Source organism: Vulpes lagopus, chromosome 1 (genome assembly GCF_018345385.1).
Source record: "Vulpes lagopus strain Blue_001 chromosome 1, ASM1834538v1, whole genome shotgun sequence".
In the NCBI taxonomy this organism is placed as follows: domain Eukaryota; kingdom Metazoa; phylum Chordata; class Mammalia; order Carnivora; family Canidae; genus Vulpes; species Vulpes lagopus.
The window spans coordinates 183881172-183900943 of record NC_054824.1 but is presented as its reverse complement, the minus strand read 5'-3'; the positions used below and the strand labels follow the sequence as shown (position 1 = coordinate 183900943).

Here is a 19772-nt window from a genome sequence, read left to right as displayed (position 1 = left end):
GACCAGACGCATTTTATTTCTGTCCCTTTGTGAGCGTTATCTGAGCTCCCACAACTTCTTCCCCCAATTTTGATTTTTCTGTACGCGTGATCTTAGCCCTGTAAGAAAAATCTTGCTCATTCTATTTGCCTCTTTCATCACAAAAGCCACACGGCCGCTCCGGCCTGTGGAGTCCAGCCTGAGGCAGTCGGCCCAGTCCCCGGGCTGCAGCCCGGCCCGAGCTCGAGCCTCGCTCCCGAATTCCTTTCCAGCCGGAGGGGACACTCTATTTGCCATCCCCTTCTTCTTGGACTTTTTTTTTCCACATTCCATTTCTGATGTTCTCCACAAATCTTTTTTTAACACAACAGTTTCAGAGTCCTCATAATCAGAATGTCCACACTTTCACAGTTTGCTCTTCTCGATGCCATGCAGGTCCACATTGTCCTATGTCGTTTACTGTTTATGTTTAATATGATGTTTCTAACATTTTGATTTCAGACATCTCCGATTTCTCTAGGTTTTTTTTTTGCTGTTATAGAAATTCGTAAGGGCGCCTGGGTGACTCCGTCGGGGAAGCATCTGCCTTCGGCTCAGGTCACGATCCCGGGGTCCTGGGAGCGAGCCCTCCCCCCGCCCCCCACTCAGCGCAGAGCCTGCTTCTCCCTCTGCCGCCCCTCCTGCTCTCTGTCAAATTTCCCCCCCAAAAAAAAAAAAAACCCCCGGGGGGCCCGGGGAAATTTTGGGGGCCCCCCCCCGGGGGGGGGGCCCCGGGGAAAAAAACCCCAAAACCCCCCCCCCTTTTTGGGGGCCCCCAAAAGGGGTTTGGGGGGGAAAAAAGGGGGGGGGAAAAATTTTTTTTTGGGGGGGGGGGGGAAAAAGGCCCCCCGGGGGAAAAAAAGGGGGGGGGGGGGTTTTTAGTGGAAAAAAAACCCCCCGGGGGGCCCCCCCTTTTTCCTTTTTTTTGGGGGGGGGGGGGCCCTTTAAAAAAGGGGGGGGGGGGGGTTTTAAAGGGGGGGAAAAAAAATTTTTTGGGCCAGGGGCCCCCGGGGGGGCCCCCCCCCGGAAAAACCCCCCCCCAAAAAAATTTTTTAAAGGGGGGTTTTTTTTTGGGTTTTTAAACCCAAAAATTTTTTCCCCGGGGGTTTTTTTGGGGGGGCCCCTTTTTTTTCCCCCCCTTTTGGGGGGAAATTTTTTTTGGGGGGGGGGGGGTTTTCCGGCCCCCCCCGGGGGGTTTTGGGCCCCCCCGGGGGGGCCCCCCGGGTTTTTTTTTTTTTTTTAATTTTTTTTTGGGGGGGCCCGGGGGGGAAAAGGGGGGGGGGCCCCCGGGGGCCCCCGGGGAAAGGGGCCCGGGGGGGGCCCTTTTTTTGGGGGGGGGGGGGCGGGGCCCCCCCCCCCGGGGGGGCCCCCCCCGGGGCCCCCCCCCCCCGGAACCCTTTCCCCCCGGGGGGGCCCCCCCGGGCCCCCCGGGGGCCCCCCCCCCCCCCCGGGGCCCCCCCCCCCCCGGTTCCCCCCCCAACCCCGGGGGGGGGGGGGGGGGGGGGTTTTTTCCCCCGGGGGGGGGGGCCCCCGGGGGGTGGGGCCAAGGGGGCCCCCGGGGGGGGGGGGCCGGGGGGGGGGCCCCCAAAAAAGGGGGGGGGCCCGGGGCCCCGGGGGCCCAGGGGGGGTTTCCCGGGGTTTTTCCCCCCCAACCCCTCTGCCCACAGCTCACGGGCTCTTTTCGGGGGAGACGCAAAACCCATCAGGAGCTTGAAAGCAGCGGCAGGGCGGCCCCTCGATACACAGTGGGCCCCAGGATTTGCCCGACGGGAAGTAGCGTTTCCTCCGGTGACTGTTGTGCCCACAGAGGCTTCTAGGCCAGGCCTTGCGGGCTCCTCGCGGACTCGCGGCGAGTTGCTCCGGGGACAGCGCGGCTTCCCGCTTTGCAGCGGTTCGGCGGCTCCCTGTGCGTTGGGGGCCCCACTCCGGGCTCTGCTGACCCCCCCGGGGCCTGCACCCCCCGGGGCACCCCGGGCAGCTCGCTCCTCCGGCCGCGGTGGCCCCTCGCTGCGCCGCCTTAGACGAGGCCGGGCCAGGGCGGGCGGCCCGTGAGCAGCAGGTCCACGCAGGCGACAGGGGAGGCCTCGGTCGTGCCACCGACGGTCCCGGGTCACCCGGCAGCCCGGCCCCCTCCTCTCTGCACCCCGGAAACTGTGAACTATACGAAAGTCCTTACAGGTTGGTGGTTCATGATTGCTTGGAGGAGTTATTTTGAAATGTCAAGTCTTTTCCGAGTTTTGCTGCGCCCGTTGGGACTTTTTGGGGTGGTTTTAAAGATTCGATTTATTCATTCCTGAGAGACACAGAGGCAGAGGCCCAGGCCGAGGGAGAGGCCGGCTCCCTCCCTGCGGGGAGCCCGACGCGGGACTCGATCCCGGGACCCGGGGTCACGGCTTGGGCCCGAGCAGACGCTCCACGGCGGAGCCCCCCGCGCCCCGGGCCTGCGGTGTTTGCCTCGGAGCCGTTCGGCGGCCGCCGAGAGCCGCTGGCTCCCGGGGCCGAGACGCCGAGGTCGAGGTCGGCGGGGGCCTCCCGCTGGGCCCACGAGGCCTCCCGGGCCCACGCGGAGCAGCACCGGTGCCCCAGGGCACCCGACGCCAGGCGGCCGCGGTGCGTGGGGCACACGTGGACTTAGGCCGTGCTGGGGCTCAGAGCTGGAGCGCGGGCTGTGGGCGCCGGACACGAGGCCTCGGGGACGACCGCGGACGGCGGGGAGACAGGACCGGAGGCTGTGCGGGCGCGAGGGACAGAGACCGTCGGGGCTTCGGCCGGGGTGGCCACGTGTGACCCAGGGAGTGCGGCTCTGCCAGGGGTTCAGGCCCGGTGCTAGACCGTGTGCCTTGGGGACTGTGGCACTGGCCGGGCCGAGGTGGCACCGCACGGGTGGGCCGGCGAGCGGGTCCTGGAGGCCTCGGAAGGGAAGGGGGCGCAGGGCACACGAGGGGCTGAAGGACGCAGGGGAGCCGAGCACCGGCCAGGCCCCGGCGGCTCGTCCAGCTGCACCTGGTCCCCCGAGGGGTCTGTGCGGAGCAGAGGGGGTCAGACCGCTTTGTACTTTTAGGGCAAAATCTCTATGGTCAGGAAGTTAGTGGTGGCCCCGGGGACGTGAGACTGAGTGTCGGGTGGGGCTGTCAGTCTGGGCCGGGCAGTCCTTTCAGCCACTCATCCGACAACTTGTGAAGACCTGAACGTAGGGACCGAATATAAGGCGGAGGAGTCCACGCATGACCTGCCCAACACGCACGGGTGTGTCCGGGCCTCCCGAGTGTTGCACGTCCGCCCTCGGTTTTATTTTTTTTTGATATTTTATTTATTTATTCATGAGAGTCACAGAGAGGCCGAGACAGGCCGAGGGAGAAGCAGGCCCCTGCGGGGAGCCCGACGCGGGACTCGATCCCGGGACCCGGGGTCACGGCCTGGGCCCGAGGCAGACGCTCCGCCGCGGAGTCCCCGGGCGCCCCCCACGGCCGCCCTCCGATGAGACTTCAGCCTTGGCCTTCTCTGTCTGCTAGGAGGGGCCCGCAGCGAGTGGCAAAGACCAGGCCGTCAGCTGTCCGCGGTGGCGGGCGCTGTGACACGTGCCCGTCGAGGTCTCTCGGGCTCTCCCCGGAACCGAGGCCTCGGCAACTCGGAGCTCAAGTCCGAGGAAAGCGGGGATGCGGCCTCTCACTGGCTGATAATGGAACAGCCTTAGGGGCGCCGGGGGCTCCGCGGCGGAGCGTCTGCCTCCGGCCCAGGCCGTGACCCCGGGTCCCGGGATCGAGTCCCGCGTCGGGCTCCCCACGGAGCCTGCTCCTCCCTCGGCCTGGGTCTCTGCGTCTCTCTCTCTGGTGAATAAAATCCTTAAGAAAAAACAAACCTAAAAACACCACCACGGAGACCCTCAGCAGCCAGGAAGAGCCCGCGCGGGCCTGAGCAGATGCTCGTGGAGGTCTCGCGGCGCCCGCCTGGCGCGGTCCCGGTGGGGGGGACCTTCCATCTTTGGCACCTTCGTTCTTGCACGCGGTCAGCGTGTCCTGGGTCGGTTGGATCGACCTTTGGCAGAGTCCGCCCCTTGGCGCCACGTCTCACTTCTCCGTCCTTCTCCTTGTCCAGCTGTTACAGCGGCGACGCCCCGGCCTGGTGCGGCTGTCGCGGGTCGGTGCGGCCTGGTCGTGAGGCGGAGGACGGAGGCCGCGCTAAGTCCTCAGGTTTCTGCCTTGGGCTTGGCCAAGGGGATCTGAAATCCGGTTTCGGCTCGGGCTGCGGTGCCACGGAGCAGCCCCGGGTCCCGCCGACTCCGCAGCCCCAGCAGCCCCGTGCGGGGAGGCCGCCAGCCGCACGCTCCCGCCGAGGCAGGACCGAAGGGAGGAGGGCTCGTGTGCCTCGGCCCAGGGCCCGCGGCCTTCCTCGCACAAACAGCAAACGGCGCAGGGGGCCCGGGTGGGGCCGCAGTCACGGCAGCCGAACAGAACTACGCGGGCCATCCTGTGTCCTCAGCCCCGGGCTGCTTCGAAGACCCACGGGGCTACTGAAGGAACCGATCGGCCCCCTGGAGAGGCTGCGGGGGGCGGGACGAGCCCTCGGGATTCCAGGCCCGCAGGGGCCGCGCCTACCAGAGCTAAAGGGAACAGAAGCCGCGTGGGCCCTGTTTTTTTTAAGACTTGTTTGCTTTTTCTCTTCAATGGAAAGTGAAAGCATTTTTTCTTTTTCTGACATAAATATAAGCCACTGTGGAGAGAGGGAACGGGAGTTAAACGCCACCGGGACGTTGCACACGCGCACACGCACGCCCGCTACCTCTCACCGTCCACGCGTCGGGACTTAACACTGCGGTGCTGGAAGCCTGTGGCCCACAGGTGCCAAGCAGACAACGGAACTAGATTCCAGCCGTAGGTGAAGAGCAGCTGGGAAGGGCCAACCCAGGCACGCAGCACCTCCCCCAAATGACGCCGAATTGCTCATTTGTTTCTTTTGCTTTTTAAGGAGATACACATCTCTCTCTCTCTCTCTATATATATATATATATTTTTTTTTTATGATAGTCACACAGAGAGAGAGAGAGAGAGAGGCAGAGATACAGGCCGAGGGAGAAGCAGGCTCCATGCAGGGAGCCCGACGGGGGATTCGATCCCGGGTCTCCAGGATCGCGCCCTGGGCCAAAGGCAGGCGCTAAACCGCTGCGCCACCCAGGGACCCCCCATCTCTATATATTTCTTAAAGATTTTATGTATTTACTGGAGAGGGCGAGCTCCGGAGCAGGGGGGGGGGGGGAGCCGCCGACTCCACGGTGGGCAGGAGCCGCACAGCAGGCCCGGCCTCATGACCCCGAGCTCGGGAGCTGAGCTGAAACCGAGAGTTGGGCCGCTTAACCCGCGGGGCCAGCCAGGCGCCCCAGACCCGGCTCTGGATTTTAGGCATCTGCACCCTCCCGAGGGGTAACAGAACCTCACGCCCACTTTATAGACGTGTTTTTCCACGTTTCTGATTCCGAGGCCAGAGGATTCCAACTGCTTTGCTTTCTCTGGATGTTATTCTTCGTGATCTCCCTGTGTGCACAGGTTACAAAATAAAGAAACGTTCCTCTTCACTACAGAATATCCTCCTCTGCCTCGTTAAGAACCATCAAGCCGCCAGATCACGGAACATACTCTCAAGTTGCGTGTGGGCTCCAGGGCACCGTGGTTTGTGCGAACGCCACCTGAGTCTTATGGTTAAATATTTTTATTTCTGAAAATCACAGCACTACAGAACACCGTGGAAGCGCAGCTCCGTTCCGAAGCGTGGGGCACGTACCCAGAGGATCTGCAGGCAGGGAAGCGCGCTTACGCATTTAGCCACGGCAGTTATCCCTTCAGGCAGGTAATTGTATATGACGAGTGTGTTGCTAGATCTTTTTTTCCTTAATTGCTCTGGTCTGAATGAGTAGAATCCACAAAATCAAAGTCGGAAACTTAGAGTAAATCAAGAACGGTTTTGGCTACTATAGACCAGTGAGTTCGTTAGCCATTTAATTTCAAAGGTATAAAGTGTTGATTTTGGCACAATTTACTACAAAAGGAAGGGATTTAACATGGACAGAATATAAGATGAGCACGTTTATACACCACTACGTAGACAATCCGAGCTAAGCACAGAAAGTTAGACTTTTTAACACTGCCTTATTCAGACAACGTCTAATGTTATCAAAAGTTGCCTCTCTGACTATTCAAGTTGTTCCATTTAAACATAGGTTAGGAGAGAGGAAAACTTTATGATGAGTTCACCCAAGTTCAAATATTAAGAAAAAAACATGTTCAAGAGACAGAAAAGGAGTCAGTCATTTGGTGCCATGCTTTTATTCAAATGAAAGGGGAAAAACTACACTGTACCAGGAAATAGCAAATATGACAGTATTTTACAGCACAGCATCTTAAAAAAACCTGTAAGCAATGCTCTAGAGTGGACAGGTAAGCACACCATACACTGTACATTGCCCAACAGTGTCCATGAAACCATAATTAAAAAGCTGAATTTGGCTTTAAACAGCCAAATAAAAACTGTAACAGTCATTCTAAAACAAAATTGAAAAGTCAAGAGGAATTAAAAGCTTTCCAAAGCTGTGTCAAATAGAATTTGACAGGCTGCACTGGAAATCATGACTAGTGTTTAGCAAACTTAACTGAATAATCATAATAATTTGACCTCTAATGATGAAAGCACCAGTATGTTTCAATATGGTTGATGGAAATCTCCAGACTTTATGAAATGCCATAATTTTCTTTGTATAATTTTTAAAACATAATTCTTTTAAAAGCTGCACCATAATAAAAAAAATCTGCAGATTTAAAGAAATATATCCATATTCCTTCTGTATTAATAAAGTAAAATATTATACTGAGAGCAATGAACTTTTGTGGCAATGTTCACATTCTACCTTTAGACATTATGGACATTCATTGTTGGACACACATGAGTTTAAGAAGAAAGGGTGGTCCTACCTAGCTTAAAATAGTTCCTCCATTGTCTTGCATCCAATTTTTAAAAATTTAATGGCCAGGTAATATCACAAAGAAGATTGACTTGATAAGGGAAATTTGATGGAAAAGAACAAATTTAGTAATGTAAAGTGCTTATTAATTCTCCTTTTGACTAATATTTACCGTATTTTGATTAGATTTACATTTTTTTTTAACAACTAGGCTTAATCTAAACTTGTATCTGACAGTCGTTTCCCTCTGTGATAGAAACTGTTGTCTGAAAGGTAAAATGTGCAAGTCCCCATTCTTAATATTCATATATTATATACAAATATGTATACACTTAAAATATAAGAGTTACATATCCTGGTCTTTTACATGCAAACAGTAGATCACAAATAGTTTTGAGCTACACATATATCTTGCACAGGTATTGGAAAAAAATCTGAAATTTTTTTTACAGTTTTAACAAATATACATAAATATAAGAACATAAATTACAGTAAAATATTGACAGCATTTGAGAAAATGTGGATAAACCCAGATGCACTGATGCCTAAAGGCCTTATAATAATAGAAAAGTACAGCTCAGGGACATCTCATTCCTATTCTCTTTTAAAATAAGTAAATACATCATGTGAGATATTAGTTATTTCTCTAAACAACTCAATTAGAGAAATGTATATATTTTAGTCTCTACTTCCCACGAAAGAAAACAAGCCCCGCATCTCATTTATGATACAATACTGCCTCTCCCCTCTACGTTTACACAGTTGTCACAACACTGAAACATGACAGGGTCACATAATCATTCAAGTCTTTTCCTGAGAATGAAGTTTTTCCCCAACTAACCCTCTGATATACACTGTTAAAGGAAAAAGATCATGTAGAGAAGATTTCAAGTGTGTACTTTAAGCTGTTCCACTTGAAAAGGATAAAAAAGAAGAAAAACTCAATATAAGTAAAATAATGTGAAGCTATTTTAAAATTAAACTGTAGCCCTTTGTACATGTTTAAAAATTCTAAATATAATTTTAATATCAGTTATAAATATAATGCAAAGACCTCTTGAGAACGTGTGGCAGGAAGTCTTACATCTTCAGACTGAAAGACGACTCTCAAAGTGTCATGCCCTTCTGCCAGCTTATAAAGTGACTTACTTTTAAAAGAGATAGAAAGCCTTTTGTGTTAAAAGAACAATCTAAATTATTCTGAGTTGGCCCGAAGTGGTGTAAAAACAGCACTGATTTAATCAGCAACTTCTTATTACATATTCCTGGTTACTCGTGTGGTTTAAAGTGAACCTACTAGCAGCTCTTTACAATACCTCCTCTTACTTAATACTTGAGTGAATAATAAATACAGAATTGCAAATACTTAGAATAATTCTTGCAAATGCTCTAACACCATAAAAACATGAGGGTTATTGTAAAACTAAACACTAGTGTTTCTCTTAGCATCATAAGGAAGGTGCGAGTTACCTCTGAAGGCGCATTTCCTACGCTCATGGTCTCTACATGAAACAAAATACAAAAGGTATCTTAGAATAAACTCCCAGGAGAGAAAAACAGCAAAATAAACCATCTGAACACAAGCATGTAGGTTAAAAAGTTAAAAAAAAAAAAAAAAAAAAAAAAAAAACAAGTAAAACACATAATTTGTAATCTTAGCCATAGTTCAACCGTCAGTCCAACTAGTGTCCATGAGGATTCAGCGCTCCAATGTGTCTGATATCACGCAGGTGAACCTGATGCCACAGATGTCCATTTGTGATCAGAACATTCCCTTCATCACTGGACTTACCACCTGTGGGAGAATCTTCTGCACCCCCAAAATACTGTGGCTGACGTTCCAGTTGTTCATGACAACAGAGCCTAATGTTCAGTTTCAATTAATAAAAGTCTTGTTGGCAATTAGAAAGATTTTCTATAGGCAGGAAAGATGAAGTGCAAATTTACCACGAATGTTCTGAAGCAAGTATCTCCCAACTCCTATGCTTTATTGGGTAGAAGTTTTTTGGGTGTTACTGGTCTCTTGGTCTGCCATAAATGACTATGAATGGTAATCGCATCAACACTGGCAGATAAAGTTTTAGCAGGTATGTGGCTAAACTGTTTCCGGTCAGAATTATATTTGTAAAGTCCCTCAATCATTTTTTTAGTGATAGATTTAGGGCCTATCCCCGTCAGTTTGTTAATTTCTTCGGTTTCTGGGCAGTAAGTATACAAAGACCTGAATTGGCAGCCTGAATCCCGGAACAAGATTAAAAAGTTGTTGGCATCTGACTTCTCCATTTCCTTCAGAATAAAAAAACAAAAACAAAACAATAAAAACTCTTAAACATTTTGCTGTATAAAATTTATGTAATTGTTTTACACCTATCTTGGTTAAATATTATGACATGATTTAAAATATAAATTCTGAAGAGCCAAAATAAAATGTGTATTATAAAAGCGAAGTACACTTGAATTAAAAATGTATGCAAACACTTCACCTCTGAAGTTCTGCTGGCTCTGTGTGGATATGATTATCGTGCAGGAAACTTCTAGAGATATGAAATATTTGCTAATCTTGATCTTAGTCAAACAACCATTAACAAACCAAGTGCTGATTATCAACCTTGCAATACAGCCTCATTTTAAAAAAGGAAAATTATATTATCTACATTTATGAAACATGAACAAGTAGCTCTAGGCAAGAAAAGAGTTCATAATTTTACATTATTCTTGAAGTCTCTTCTAGTCTTAATTAAGTCTGAAGTCTTCTAACACCCCATGTGAAAGTGAACTAACTCAGTCTAAAATTGAAACATAGCTACAGATCTCTTCTGGGCTGTTGATATCCTAGGAGGAGATGAAGAGTATTTTCTCTTGGATCGGTAGCTGTGAAGACTCCTTACAATTTTAGAATGTTGCCAAATTTAATTTTCATGCAAACGTGCTTACCTCCAGTATTTTTTTCTTCTGACCTTCATTTACTTTTCCAGCCAAACAGCAATGAGCTAAAGCATTTTGTATTATGTGCTTATTGGATTTTGCACTGGGTTCTTTGTAGAGCTTTGGTCCTGTGGTAAGAATTCAGCAGCAAAATAAAAAATAGCATTCCTAGGTCAGAACACTACTATGTTTAAATGATATAATTGTTCCTATACTGAGGAATCACTAACAAAAAATCAAAATCTGTGTCTAAAGGCCTCTGACTGGCTATCCTCCAGTCAGAACATTGTTTTATCCACACCGCGATACATCTTAGGGATGTTCCAAGGCTGCTGTGAGACGGCAGTGCTGGAAATCAGACAGGGCTATGTAATTGCCACACTGTCTGCTTCGCCTTCTTTCTGAAGTCTGGTAATGTTATTGGTGAATTTAAAGCAGAATGGGTCCATGAGTAATTGTAACTTTTAAAAAGAGAAGAAAAAGCTTCATCTTTCTCTTCGTCCACATGTCTGAGTTTTCTTAAAGCATTTGTTTTCTTTAACCAATAATTCTACTCCTCAGTCTGCAAAGTACAGAAGCATCTTCTGCCATTTTCCTGGAACATTCCTACTATGAAGGGTAATACAGTACAGACTCCCTACTTCATTCTCACTAAACTCTGTCCTGGAAGGCAAGGACTGTCCTTACCCTCAGTAGTGAGCTGAGAAACCAGTTACCTGTGCGAAAAAAAATCAGCCCTGATTTGCAGCATTTACCTATTTCTGTGATAGAAGTCACTGCTACCATGACCAGGGTATCAAGCTACTAATGGTTCTGCAGCCTGCATAATTCCTGAAAATTTAGCAGTTTCAAGAGCCCTATGGTACGAGCTCGTCTGGCACACCACTGCAACTCTAGCTCTAGATCTGGAACACTGCCTGGCAGATAGGATTGTTAAGTGAACGTAGAGAAGCAGAGGGAAAAACAAGGAAATCCTGGCCAATCCCCGGCATTAGGGGTGTCAAAGTGACCACAGGAGCGGAGTACATGTGGGAAGTTAGCAAGTTCTAACCTCTTTAGGCCTTCATGGGGCTTCCGCTTCCAGTGGGTCACATGCAGAGGGAGGCACACTCCCTGCCCCCTGCTCTTCCCCTCTGCACATCCTCCTATGCCTTTCCACTTTAGATCTCAAGGGCTGCTCATATTTCTTCTCCTGCTTCATTTCTTTTTAAGTGTTTTACATTCTCTTCTTCAATTTGCTTTTGTTTCAGTAATGCCCACCCAAACAAAGCTCGAGAGGATCTGATGGGAGGCTGGATGCCCTCCTGGATCCAATGTACTCTTCTTATCTTTCAGAACCTCCTTAATACTTTTGGGTTTGTTTTTTTTTTTTTTTTTAGTAGGAATCTATACCCAACATGGAGCTTAAACTCACCATCCCTAGGTCAAGAGTTGCACGCTCCACTGAGCCAGCCAGGTGCTACCTCCTCTCCCCTACACCTTGGCTTAATATATGTGAAAGATGCACAACTCTAGATACCTGAAATCCCAATGTTAGAGAGGCCTTTGTGGATTCTAGCCTTTTCTCAGTACAAGACTCAGGACCTATGTACTGCTGATAGAATTTCTCTAAAAATGAGTACTACTCATTTTGCTTAGAAATTGATTTCAAGTCATCTGACACAAGTTACTACCTCCGTAAGTGCAACCGTATCAAGAAACCGACCTCCCTAAAAGGGACCATCTGCACTCCGTGTTCCTGATCACTCTCCATGTCTAGACCGAGAGACGAACCAATGAAGCTTTCGTTAGTAGAGCCTGTATTTGTTCTCATGACTGTGGTAAATTGTCTCCCTAAAAATGTAGACTCTGACCTGTGTATTCTGTTCCAGAAGCTACTGAAGAGGTTGTCGATGCATTTTCCCAGTCCTTCTCCCCATTTCGACTGCCGCAACGACTTGGAGACAGGAAGCCTTCTACAGACTCAGATCTGAATGGTAAATAAAACATTTTTTTAATGCCTCAAACAGAAGAATATTTGGGGTCAGAAGGGGTATATCTGACAGTACCAAACAAAATAAAGCTTAAAAATCAAAAGATGGTGTAACTGCCTTATTCGCAACTATATATCCAAGAGCCTGGACAGAACAGGCATTCCGTAAGTACTTGGATGAAGTACTTGGATGAAAGGATGAATGTTTTCTGTTTTCCATATGAAATGTTTCCTAACCAATGGCTGCGACAGGTTGGTAATACAAAGATCAAAACTCAAAGCTCATGCCTGTCACGACCTTCTCTTTGTATACAGGTATTATAGTGTAATGTAATGAAATAGGACTTTCAGTTTCTAATCTACATCCCAGAGAGACAATAAAAAAGATCCTTCGTAAGTTAGGCAGCCTACTTTGGAATTATTCTATGGGGACAAAAGTAGAGAGGCAGGCACTTAAATGAGGTACTAATTCTGAACACTATGACTACCATAACCATATCAGCAATTACTGTTAATGTTCTACAGTTTATAACAAAGTATCTTACCAATATCAGTAACCCTAAAATCCTAGAAGATAAAAAAGTCAAATATGAACAGACCACTTTATATGTAAATTTCTTTAAACAGAAACACAAATAGTCCCAATCATGAAACTATAAAAATTTGTGTTATGATCCATTCATTATAAAATACAACATAAAAAAATAAATAAATAAAATAAAATACAACATAATTGCAGGAAACATTCTTTTCAGTGAAAAATGTTCACATTATGGATTTACCTTGGTGTCCTCTTGCCTGAATGCACACTCTCGTTGTCACCCGTGTTCAGTGATGCCAAAGAAAGGCTAGAGACTGAAAAAACACGATAAATTCGTGATCCTGAATAAAAACAAAATTAGAAATTTAAAAGGAGCAACTAGAAAAGAGTCTGTTCATTAGATAACACCAGCATATGAAAACTGCACTTCTGTGGTTTTTCTTTTTTTTAACCTTTTACTCTAAACCCGTGGTATGCCTGCATGCATATATGCACAATTTACTTACAATTAGCAGTGTACCTACTTTTGAGAAATAAAACTAATTGCTGTTAAAAGGGAAGTGATAATATGAGACACTGATAGTCTAGCTGTAAGAAAAAGAGTTAACAAAAGAAATTTAAAAGAATAAAATATATTTAGGAATATCTAATTCCTACATGGGAAATTAATTTACTAATTTTAGTCAGTACAGGGTATCAAGAAATTTTGTTGGCTAGAAAAGGCAGAGCTCTCTTTAAACAGTCAGTGTTATGTTGTTATTTTTCCTCAGTTTTGGAGTAACTATGGGAATTCTCTAAAATTTTCCATGGTGCTTAGTTTTAAAAAATGTATGTATTTTTAAAAGTGAGTATGTGTCCTAAATTTTAGGATTCGACTCTCAACTCCAAATATTATAGATTTGGACGTGTGACCATTTCTGTCTTAAAGAAGGGCCTCATGAATTCTTGTTTTTATATTCCTTATCATACTAATGTATTTCTTACGTATTTCTACGCATACAGTATTTACCCTTAAATGGACAAGCATGGAAAGGGTAATTAACAATTCAGAGAGATTAATATCTGAGAGCAGAGTTCCCTAATCAGTTAGTATTTACACTGGATGCTTTAGCACTCACCCTGGCTCTACTGAATATATGCATGCACACATAACACACTTAAGTCATAAAAAAAAAAAACCCAAAACGACATTTGCTCATTTTGGCTTTCCAAATTAGGAGCATGCATCATCTCAAATAGTGTACCCAATTTAGCATTCCAAAGCACAGTCGAGTTAGTATGAAAACCAGGCTGGTGTTTTTTTATGAACAGACTCTTCATAATAAGCTGTGTTACCTGGAGGACCTTTTATTGGTGTTTTGGGAGACTCGATATGATCTCTGTGAATAGATTTTGGGCGCTGTTTTTTTTGTTTTGCTATTTGAGGACGGGGTTTGATTACTGTATCCATGTCTTCCATTAGTTTCAATTGTTTGCGCCTCATGTACTCTTGTCTGATAAATTCTCTGCGCGCTCGCTCATCTTCCTTCTTCTGACGCTCTTCCTCAGTTTTACGCCTAAGAAACCAAATGGTTAAATTTCTTATTCTACACACTAAAGAAACCAGACATTGGGGAGTATGGCTTTGATGAGAGAAGGGAGAATTATTACATTTCAGCACCTTGGGGAAAAATGGTTTTTTAAAAATATACTTGAGATAATTTAGAGCATTAAAAAATACATACACCTACCATTGGTAAATAACTGCTTTTAAAAAATACATTTGTGTGTAAAAACCAGTGAAGTCACATTAATGTTTCTGAAGAACGTCACTTTGAAATGCCCCAAACTTAGCGTAAAAATGTACAAATGACCAATACTTTGGGAAAATAAATTAACTTCTAAAAAACACCAAAGGTCAGCAGTAATTCAGTTGTCTACATACACTGCAAACATCTGAAAAAGCTGTTAAGTATCCCTGAGAAAGCACTGCCTCCAGCTACAGCCTGGACGGTCCTTGGCGTGGCTGCGCACCCTCAGCTCAGATCCAGGGCCAGCACAGCCGTAGCCTTTACCTCGTTTCTTCTTTCTTATGCTCCATCTCTGCTTCCAGCTGCTGCTTGCGAAGCTGAGTCTCCTTCTCCCTCCGCAGTCGTTTCTCCAACAAAGCTGCCCGTTTCATTGCCATATCATTTTCTGCTTTTTGATCATCCTAAGCATGGATTTCATTGAAAAACAGGAAATGTTATACCACCAATATTCTCATTTTCAATTGTGGTCACATTTATAAATAAAAATACGAACTATCTAGTTATCCTTATTCCAACTCCACCATTATGAGGACACGTTCCAGAAATTAGGAAGGAAGAAATGAATTAAAGCAGTAACAGTTCTATCAACTACCAAAGGACACTTAAACTTACTTAATTACGTTTTCCAAACCTAGGAAGTTTGCAAAGAACTGTAAAAAAGGGGGAAAAAAGAAAAGAGAGAGAGAGGTTTTGTTGGACCTAATAAATAACTTAGAAGTAGAGAGTTTCCCCTCCATTTAAAAAACTGCATTAAAACTGGGGCACCTGGCTGGCTCAGTCAGAAGAGCATGTTGACTCCTAATCTTAGGGTCCTGAGTTTGAGCGCCACATTGGGTGTGGAGATTACTTAAAAATGAAATATTTTTTAAAAATTGCATTAAAATTGTATCTAAAATACATGCTCAATAAACTCAAGTAAAAGTACCAAAAAATTAGCTATACGGTAGGTCACATGAATGAAATCCCTGTTGCCTGGACAGAATGGACATGAAGGTACAGATGTGCTGCCTGTTTTATACTGAAGGATCCTCTTCCCTCTGTTTTCCTCTCTCTGCAGGTAAAAGAGGTAGCCAAGGTCTCTCAAATTAGTAAACTGTATCTGTTCAAGTCTATAAGAGCATTCTATTAAAAATTAGTCATCTTACATGGTTAAGAGACAAAATATTCAAATTTCTAAACTTTTTTTTAAAAAGGGGTTAAAAGGCAATCACTCTGGATGTTTCTAACATATTTTAAAGTTGATCTCAATTATAAAATGACCATAAGTAAAACTAGTGATTGTAATCACTCCAATATTCTTGGGTTCTTATTCCTACTGCTGTTTCAATTTAAAATCTTAAATTATAAACTGATCCTGTTGAGTGTTGTCTTTTTCCTCTGTATTCTGCATTGTGGAGCTATATACAGGATCAGAGATAATCTTACTGTAGTTCCTCATAATTAAAAAAAGAAACAAATCTGTGTTTCTGATAATTAAAAAAAAAAAGTCTACCTATAGTCTTTCCTATAGGTAATTTGAAAAATATGGGAAAACATAAAGATGAAGAAAATGGATCATTAGGAGAAAATTTTTATTATTTTATTATTATTATTTTTTAAAGATTTTATTTACTTATTCATGAGAGACACAGAGAGAGAGAGAGAGAGAAGCAGAGACAGAGGCAGAGGGAGAAGCAGGATCCATGCAGGGAGCTCGACGTGTGACTTGATCCCAGGACCACGGGATCACGACTTGAGCTGAAAGCAGATGTTCAACTGCTGAGCCACCCAGGCATCCCAGGAGAAAAATTTTAAAATGTTATTAGGCTTTTCTTGTTTTTCTAATACCTAGGATAAATTTTAGTATCTTCACCATCAAGAGGTGACACCGTTCGTTATTTGTGTTAGCTGGCTGCAGTACATTACATCCAATGTCAATACTGAAATAGGAGTCATATGCTAGGACCTTTATGGAATGCTTTTAAAGGAGCTATTGCAATAACTGTTCCAACTATATTTGTTATTTTTACATAGTACACCTTGCAAGACTGTATCCAGTCAATTTTTAAAAACAGATTAAGAAACAAAACATATAAAGATGTTGAAAATTAAAAAAAGAAACATACTTAGACACAATGCCAAATTATGTGTTCTTTACAAACTGACAATCGAGTAACTCTTTGAAGAGATCCAAATAGCTTCACATTCTTTAAAAGGCTTTTGTGAAAGCGAGCGAGAGGCAGAGGAGCAAAACCACCATATGTAAACCTGTACAGTGATGTTGGTGAAAGGAAGACTGTTCACCGTGCTTGGTTGTTACTACAGTCCACCAAGGGGGCTCCAAAATGTAGTTCGGGGTTAGTGGGAAGCCTCTAGCAGAAGGGACTACTACTGAGACAGGCAAGCATGCCAACTACAGCCAAACCCATCAAATGATGATGCCTGAAACGATGAAGATTAGTATTACCTTAAAAAAGAACCCACAGCATACTTTCTGGTCATCATCAAATTGTTCTTTATCACTTTCTCCATCATATTTTTCAACAGATACATCAACCTTTTCAGGAGGTTTCAGATCAGAGAGGGAAACTTCAATCAGATTAACATTTTTAGGAGCAGCAGGCGGGAAAACAGGCTTAGGAGGCGGCTCTGTGGGCTGGTTCAGCTGGTCCTCATTTGGAGTCAGACACACGGTCTCCGTGATAGGCTGCGACAGGACTTCGGAAACTGTGGACTCAAGAGGCTTGACCTCCTTTTCCTCCGGTTTATGCACATACTGTCCTGCGGGCCCTTTGGATTCCAGCTCCTCCTTTTTAACTTCTTCCTTAGGCTTGGATTCCTTTAACTGAGGCTCTCCGTCATCCCCAAAACATACAAATGACCTAGTCTGAATAGGAACTTGACTTGGTGAAAACCTCCGTAACCGAGGAAGACTATCCACAGACCGAGGGGGCGTCAGTGTTCGATTCAGAGGCGTTATTTTTAGTTCATTTGGCCTAGGAGTCCTTTGATTTTTAACAGAAAAAGACGTGCTCTTCCTGCTGGAAGACTGTGGAGATGGATGGGTAGGACGGGGGGCGTCCGACGAGAAGGGCGCAACGGCTGACGACAGGCCTGCCTGCCTGGAAGGTTTAAAATCTCGGATCTGTTTTTGCGGGGAGGGCTGAGGAGGGGAAATCACCCATGACTGTTGTTCCCTCATCTGCATTAACATCTCCTGCTGCAGTGACAAGCGCTGCATTTCTTGTTGTAGAAAATGCAGAGATGAATTTAGCTTTTCAATGGACTTTGTATATTCCAAGATCTCTCCCTCATTTAAAGTCTCCTCTGAGGGGCTTGCCAGGTTCCACTGCTTCTCTGGATCAACCGGTGTGGCTGGAGACTTCAGCCACTTGGCTTGAGGAGTCTCCATGCTTTCCTTTAGATCTGCCAGGGACTTGCTCCTCTGTCCACTAGCCTTTTGTGCATCCTTCTCTTTTGCTCGATCGGTATACACTTTCTCATCTTCCGCACCGGCTGCTTCCTCTCGAAGCGGGGAAATGCCGTCCCCTCTCTTTTTCACGACGGTAAGAAACGCCGTCCTTCCCATCTTCTGCCTCTGCTTAGTGAACGCCGCCTCCATCTTCTTCTTCTGGGCTTCGATAGCTCGCCGCTTTTCTTCCAGCTTCATCCTAAGGTGCACCATTTCAGAGGCCAACAGCTGGGTGGTGTCCCGGCCCTGTGGGAGGCCTGCTTCTTCCGGAATTTGTCCCCAAGCAACCACATGAGGAATATTAAGTTCAGAGCCCTCTGGTGTAGTTTTCTGAGAACTGCTCCCGCTACTTTTCCCATCAGTATGATTCAGTTTCCTGAATTTCTGTTCAGCAAAACTGGTCATCTTAACTCCAGAACTAGAGGAAGCACTGCTACCTGGCTGAGACTTGGTGCTCACAGTACTTGGACAAGGACTCAAAGCTTCTCTGGTGTTGTTGGTTCTCATATCATAATCCTGAAGAAATTTAGATGCATCATCCATGTCAGAGTCTAAGCTGACAGTATAATCTCTCAGAGAAGAATCTTCATCCATGGTTTCAGGGATATCTTCTGAAGGAACATGAATTCCAGTGTCTACTTCAGTATTGTCAGTTATGGGACTCAAGGCACCTTTTGTATCAGTTATGGTATCAGGACTAGACTGATTTAGCTTGATGTTCGAATTTAGGATACTCATTTCCTGGTTATGAAGAAAGAAGCCATTAGCAATGTGGTCTGACTGAGATGTATGGGGAGATTTTTCAGTATCATGAATTATTTGTAAAGCTTCTTCAATGCTTGGTGTCTCGATCTGATTGCCAAACTCATCAAGAAGTACTCTGTTTTGTAAAGCTCCATTTGGAAGCTTATAGTGAATGTTCTCATTAGAATTTAGTTCATTTGTATTAAGGGGCATGTAAGATTTGAGGTCACTGTGAGAGTCTATATTAAGCTCTTCTTCGATGCTTTCTGCTTCATCTTCTCCATTTACTGGCTTGAAGGACAAATTTTTCCTAGTATTTTTAGATACACGATTATTGTTCAGAGTTAGTCCTTCATTACTAATAGAACGAGTGATTCCTCGGTTTGGAGTGGATCTGTGTACAGTATTTTCTTTATCAAAAGAAATATCAAACGAAACTCCATGCACTGATGATCTAAAAAAGATTTAAAGAGAAAATCCTTAAATAGGCCCAGAAAAAAAATGATTTGCTACCCTTTAATAGTTATTTAAAATTACACTTCTTTTCTTTTCCCATTTCTCATAATCCTGTTGTTCTCAAGGTAAGCATAAGGCCACTGGATTACCTTTAAAATTTCATCTCTCGCATTTGCCTATATTGCCCTTTTCAAAGTTAGGTACTAATTGTAACTTGGCTACCAACAAAATAGAGAAAGAATTAGCATTTCTTTCTTTTTTTTTTAATAACTGAATAGTTGACAATGTTACATTAGCTGCAGGTGTAAAATACAGCGATTCAGTAAACAACATTCATTGATAATGTGAATATACTAAAAATAATTCCTTTTGTTTACCTTTTCTCTTTGGGCCATGTCCCTATGAAACCATCAACATAGGACATAGATGAAGATCTTCTAATTCCTCCTTCAAATGTGAAAAAAAGTCATTGAAAGTATGTAAAAAAAAATTTACAGCTAAACAGATTTCAAATATTTCAGGATTCATTAATAACACTAAAAAGTAAGTAAATCTATATGGAGAAATAGAGATTACTTTATTAAGAAAAGCAAGTGCAGAGAAACAGATCAAACTCTTAGTATATATATATATAAAACACTTTTCCAAAAAAAAAAAAAAAGGACTGGATATTTTTATTTACATTTATTACCAATCATTTCTCAGTTAACCTAGGCTTTTTGAAAAAAAATATATTACCTGAGGCTGAAGAATGAGCTTGGGGGCGCGAATGTCTAGAAGGCAAATGATGATGAGACTGTGTAAATGCAGCGCCTTCCCCACTGCAATGTAAAAGAAATTAAAAATGCTTTAATATGTTTTAGTTCTTTAATATAAACTTTACACAGAATGGCTGAAATCAGAAACAACGTTATCACCTCTGATTC

General features: G+C 45.0%; 1 protein-coding gene across 7 annotated transcripts in view; it reads right to left on the bottom strand.

Moving 5' to 3' along the window:
* Positions 1-6319: 6319 nt before the first annotated feature.
* The window catches only part of CAMSAP2 (calmodulin regulated spectrin associated protein family member 2), a 112832-nt gene continuing 99379 nt past the window's right edge, over positions 6320-19772 (bottom strand). For 4 of the 7 annotated variants that reach the window (XM_041758793.1, XM_041758803.1, XM_041758831.1 and 1 more), the window contains 9 exons: positions 19585-19667; positions 19224-19293; positions 16642-18844; positions 14460-14596; positions 13741-13961; positions 12647-12746; positions 11746-11861; positions 9902-10020; positions 6320-9253 (listed from right to left, as the gene is read on the bottom strand). In XM_041758793.1, the coding sequence (XP_041614727.1) occupies positions 8948-9253; positions 9902-10020; positions 11746-11861; positions 12647-12746; positions 13741-13961; positions 14460-14596; positions 16642-18844; positions 19224-19293; positions 19585-19667 (3355 nt within the window). In that variant the 3' untranslated portion in view covers positions 6320-8947. The remainder of the gene's footprint in view (positions 9254-9901; positions 10021-11745; positions 11862-12646; positions 12747-13740; positions 13962-14459; positions 14597-16641; positions 18845-19223; positions 19294-19584; positions 19668-19772) is intronic. The other 3 variants (XM_041758811.1, XM_041758821.1, XM_041758845.1) reach the window with 1 other exon arrangement.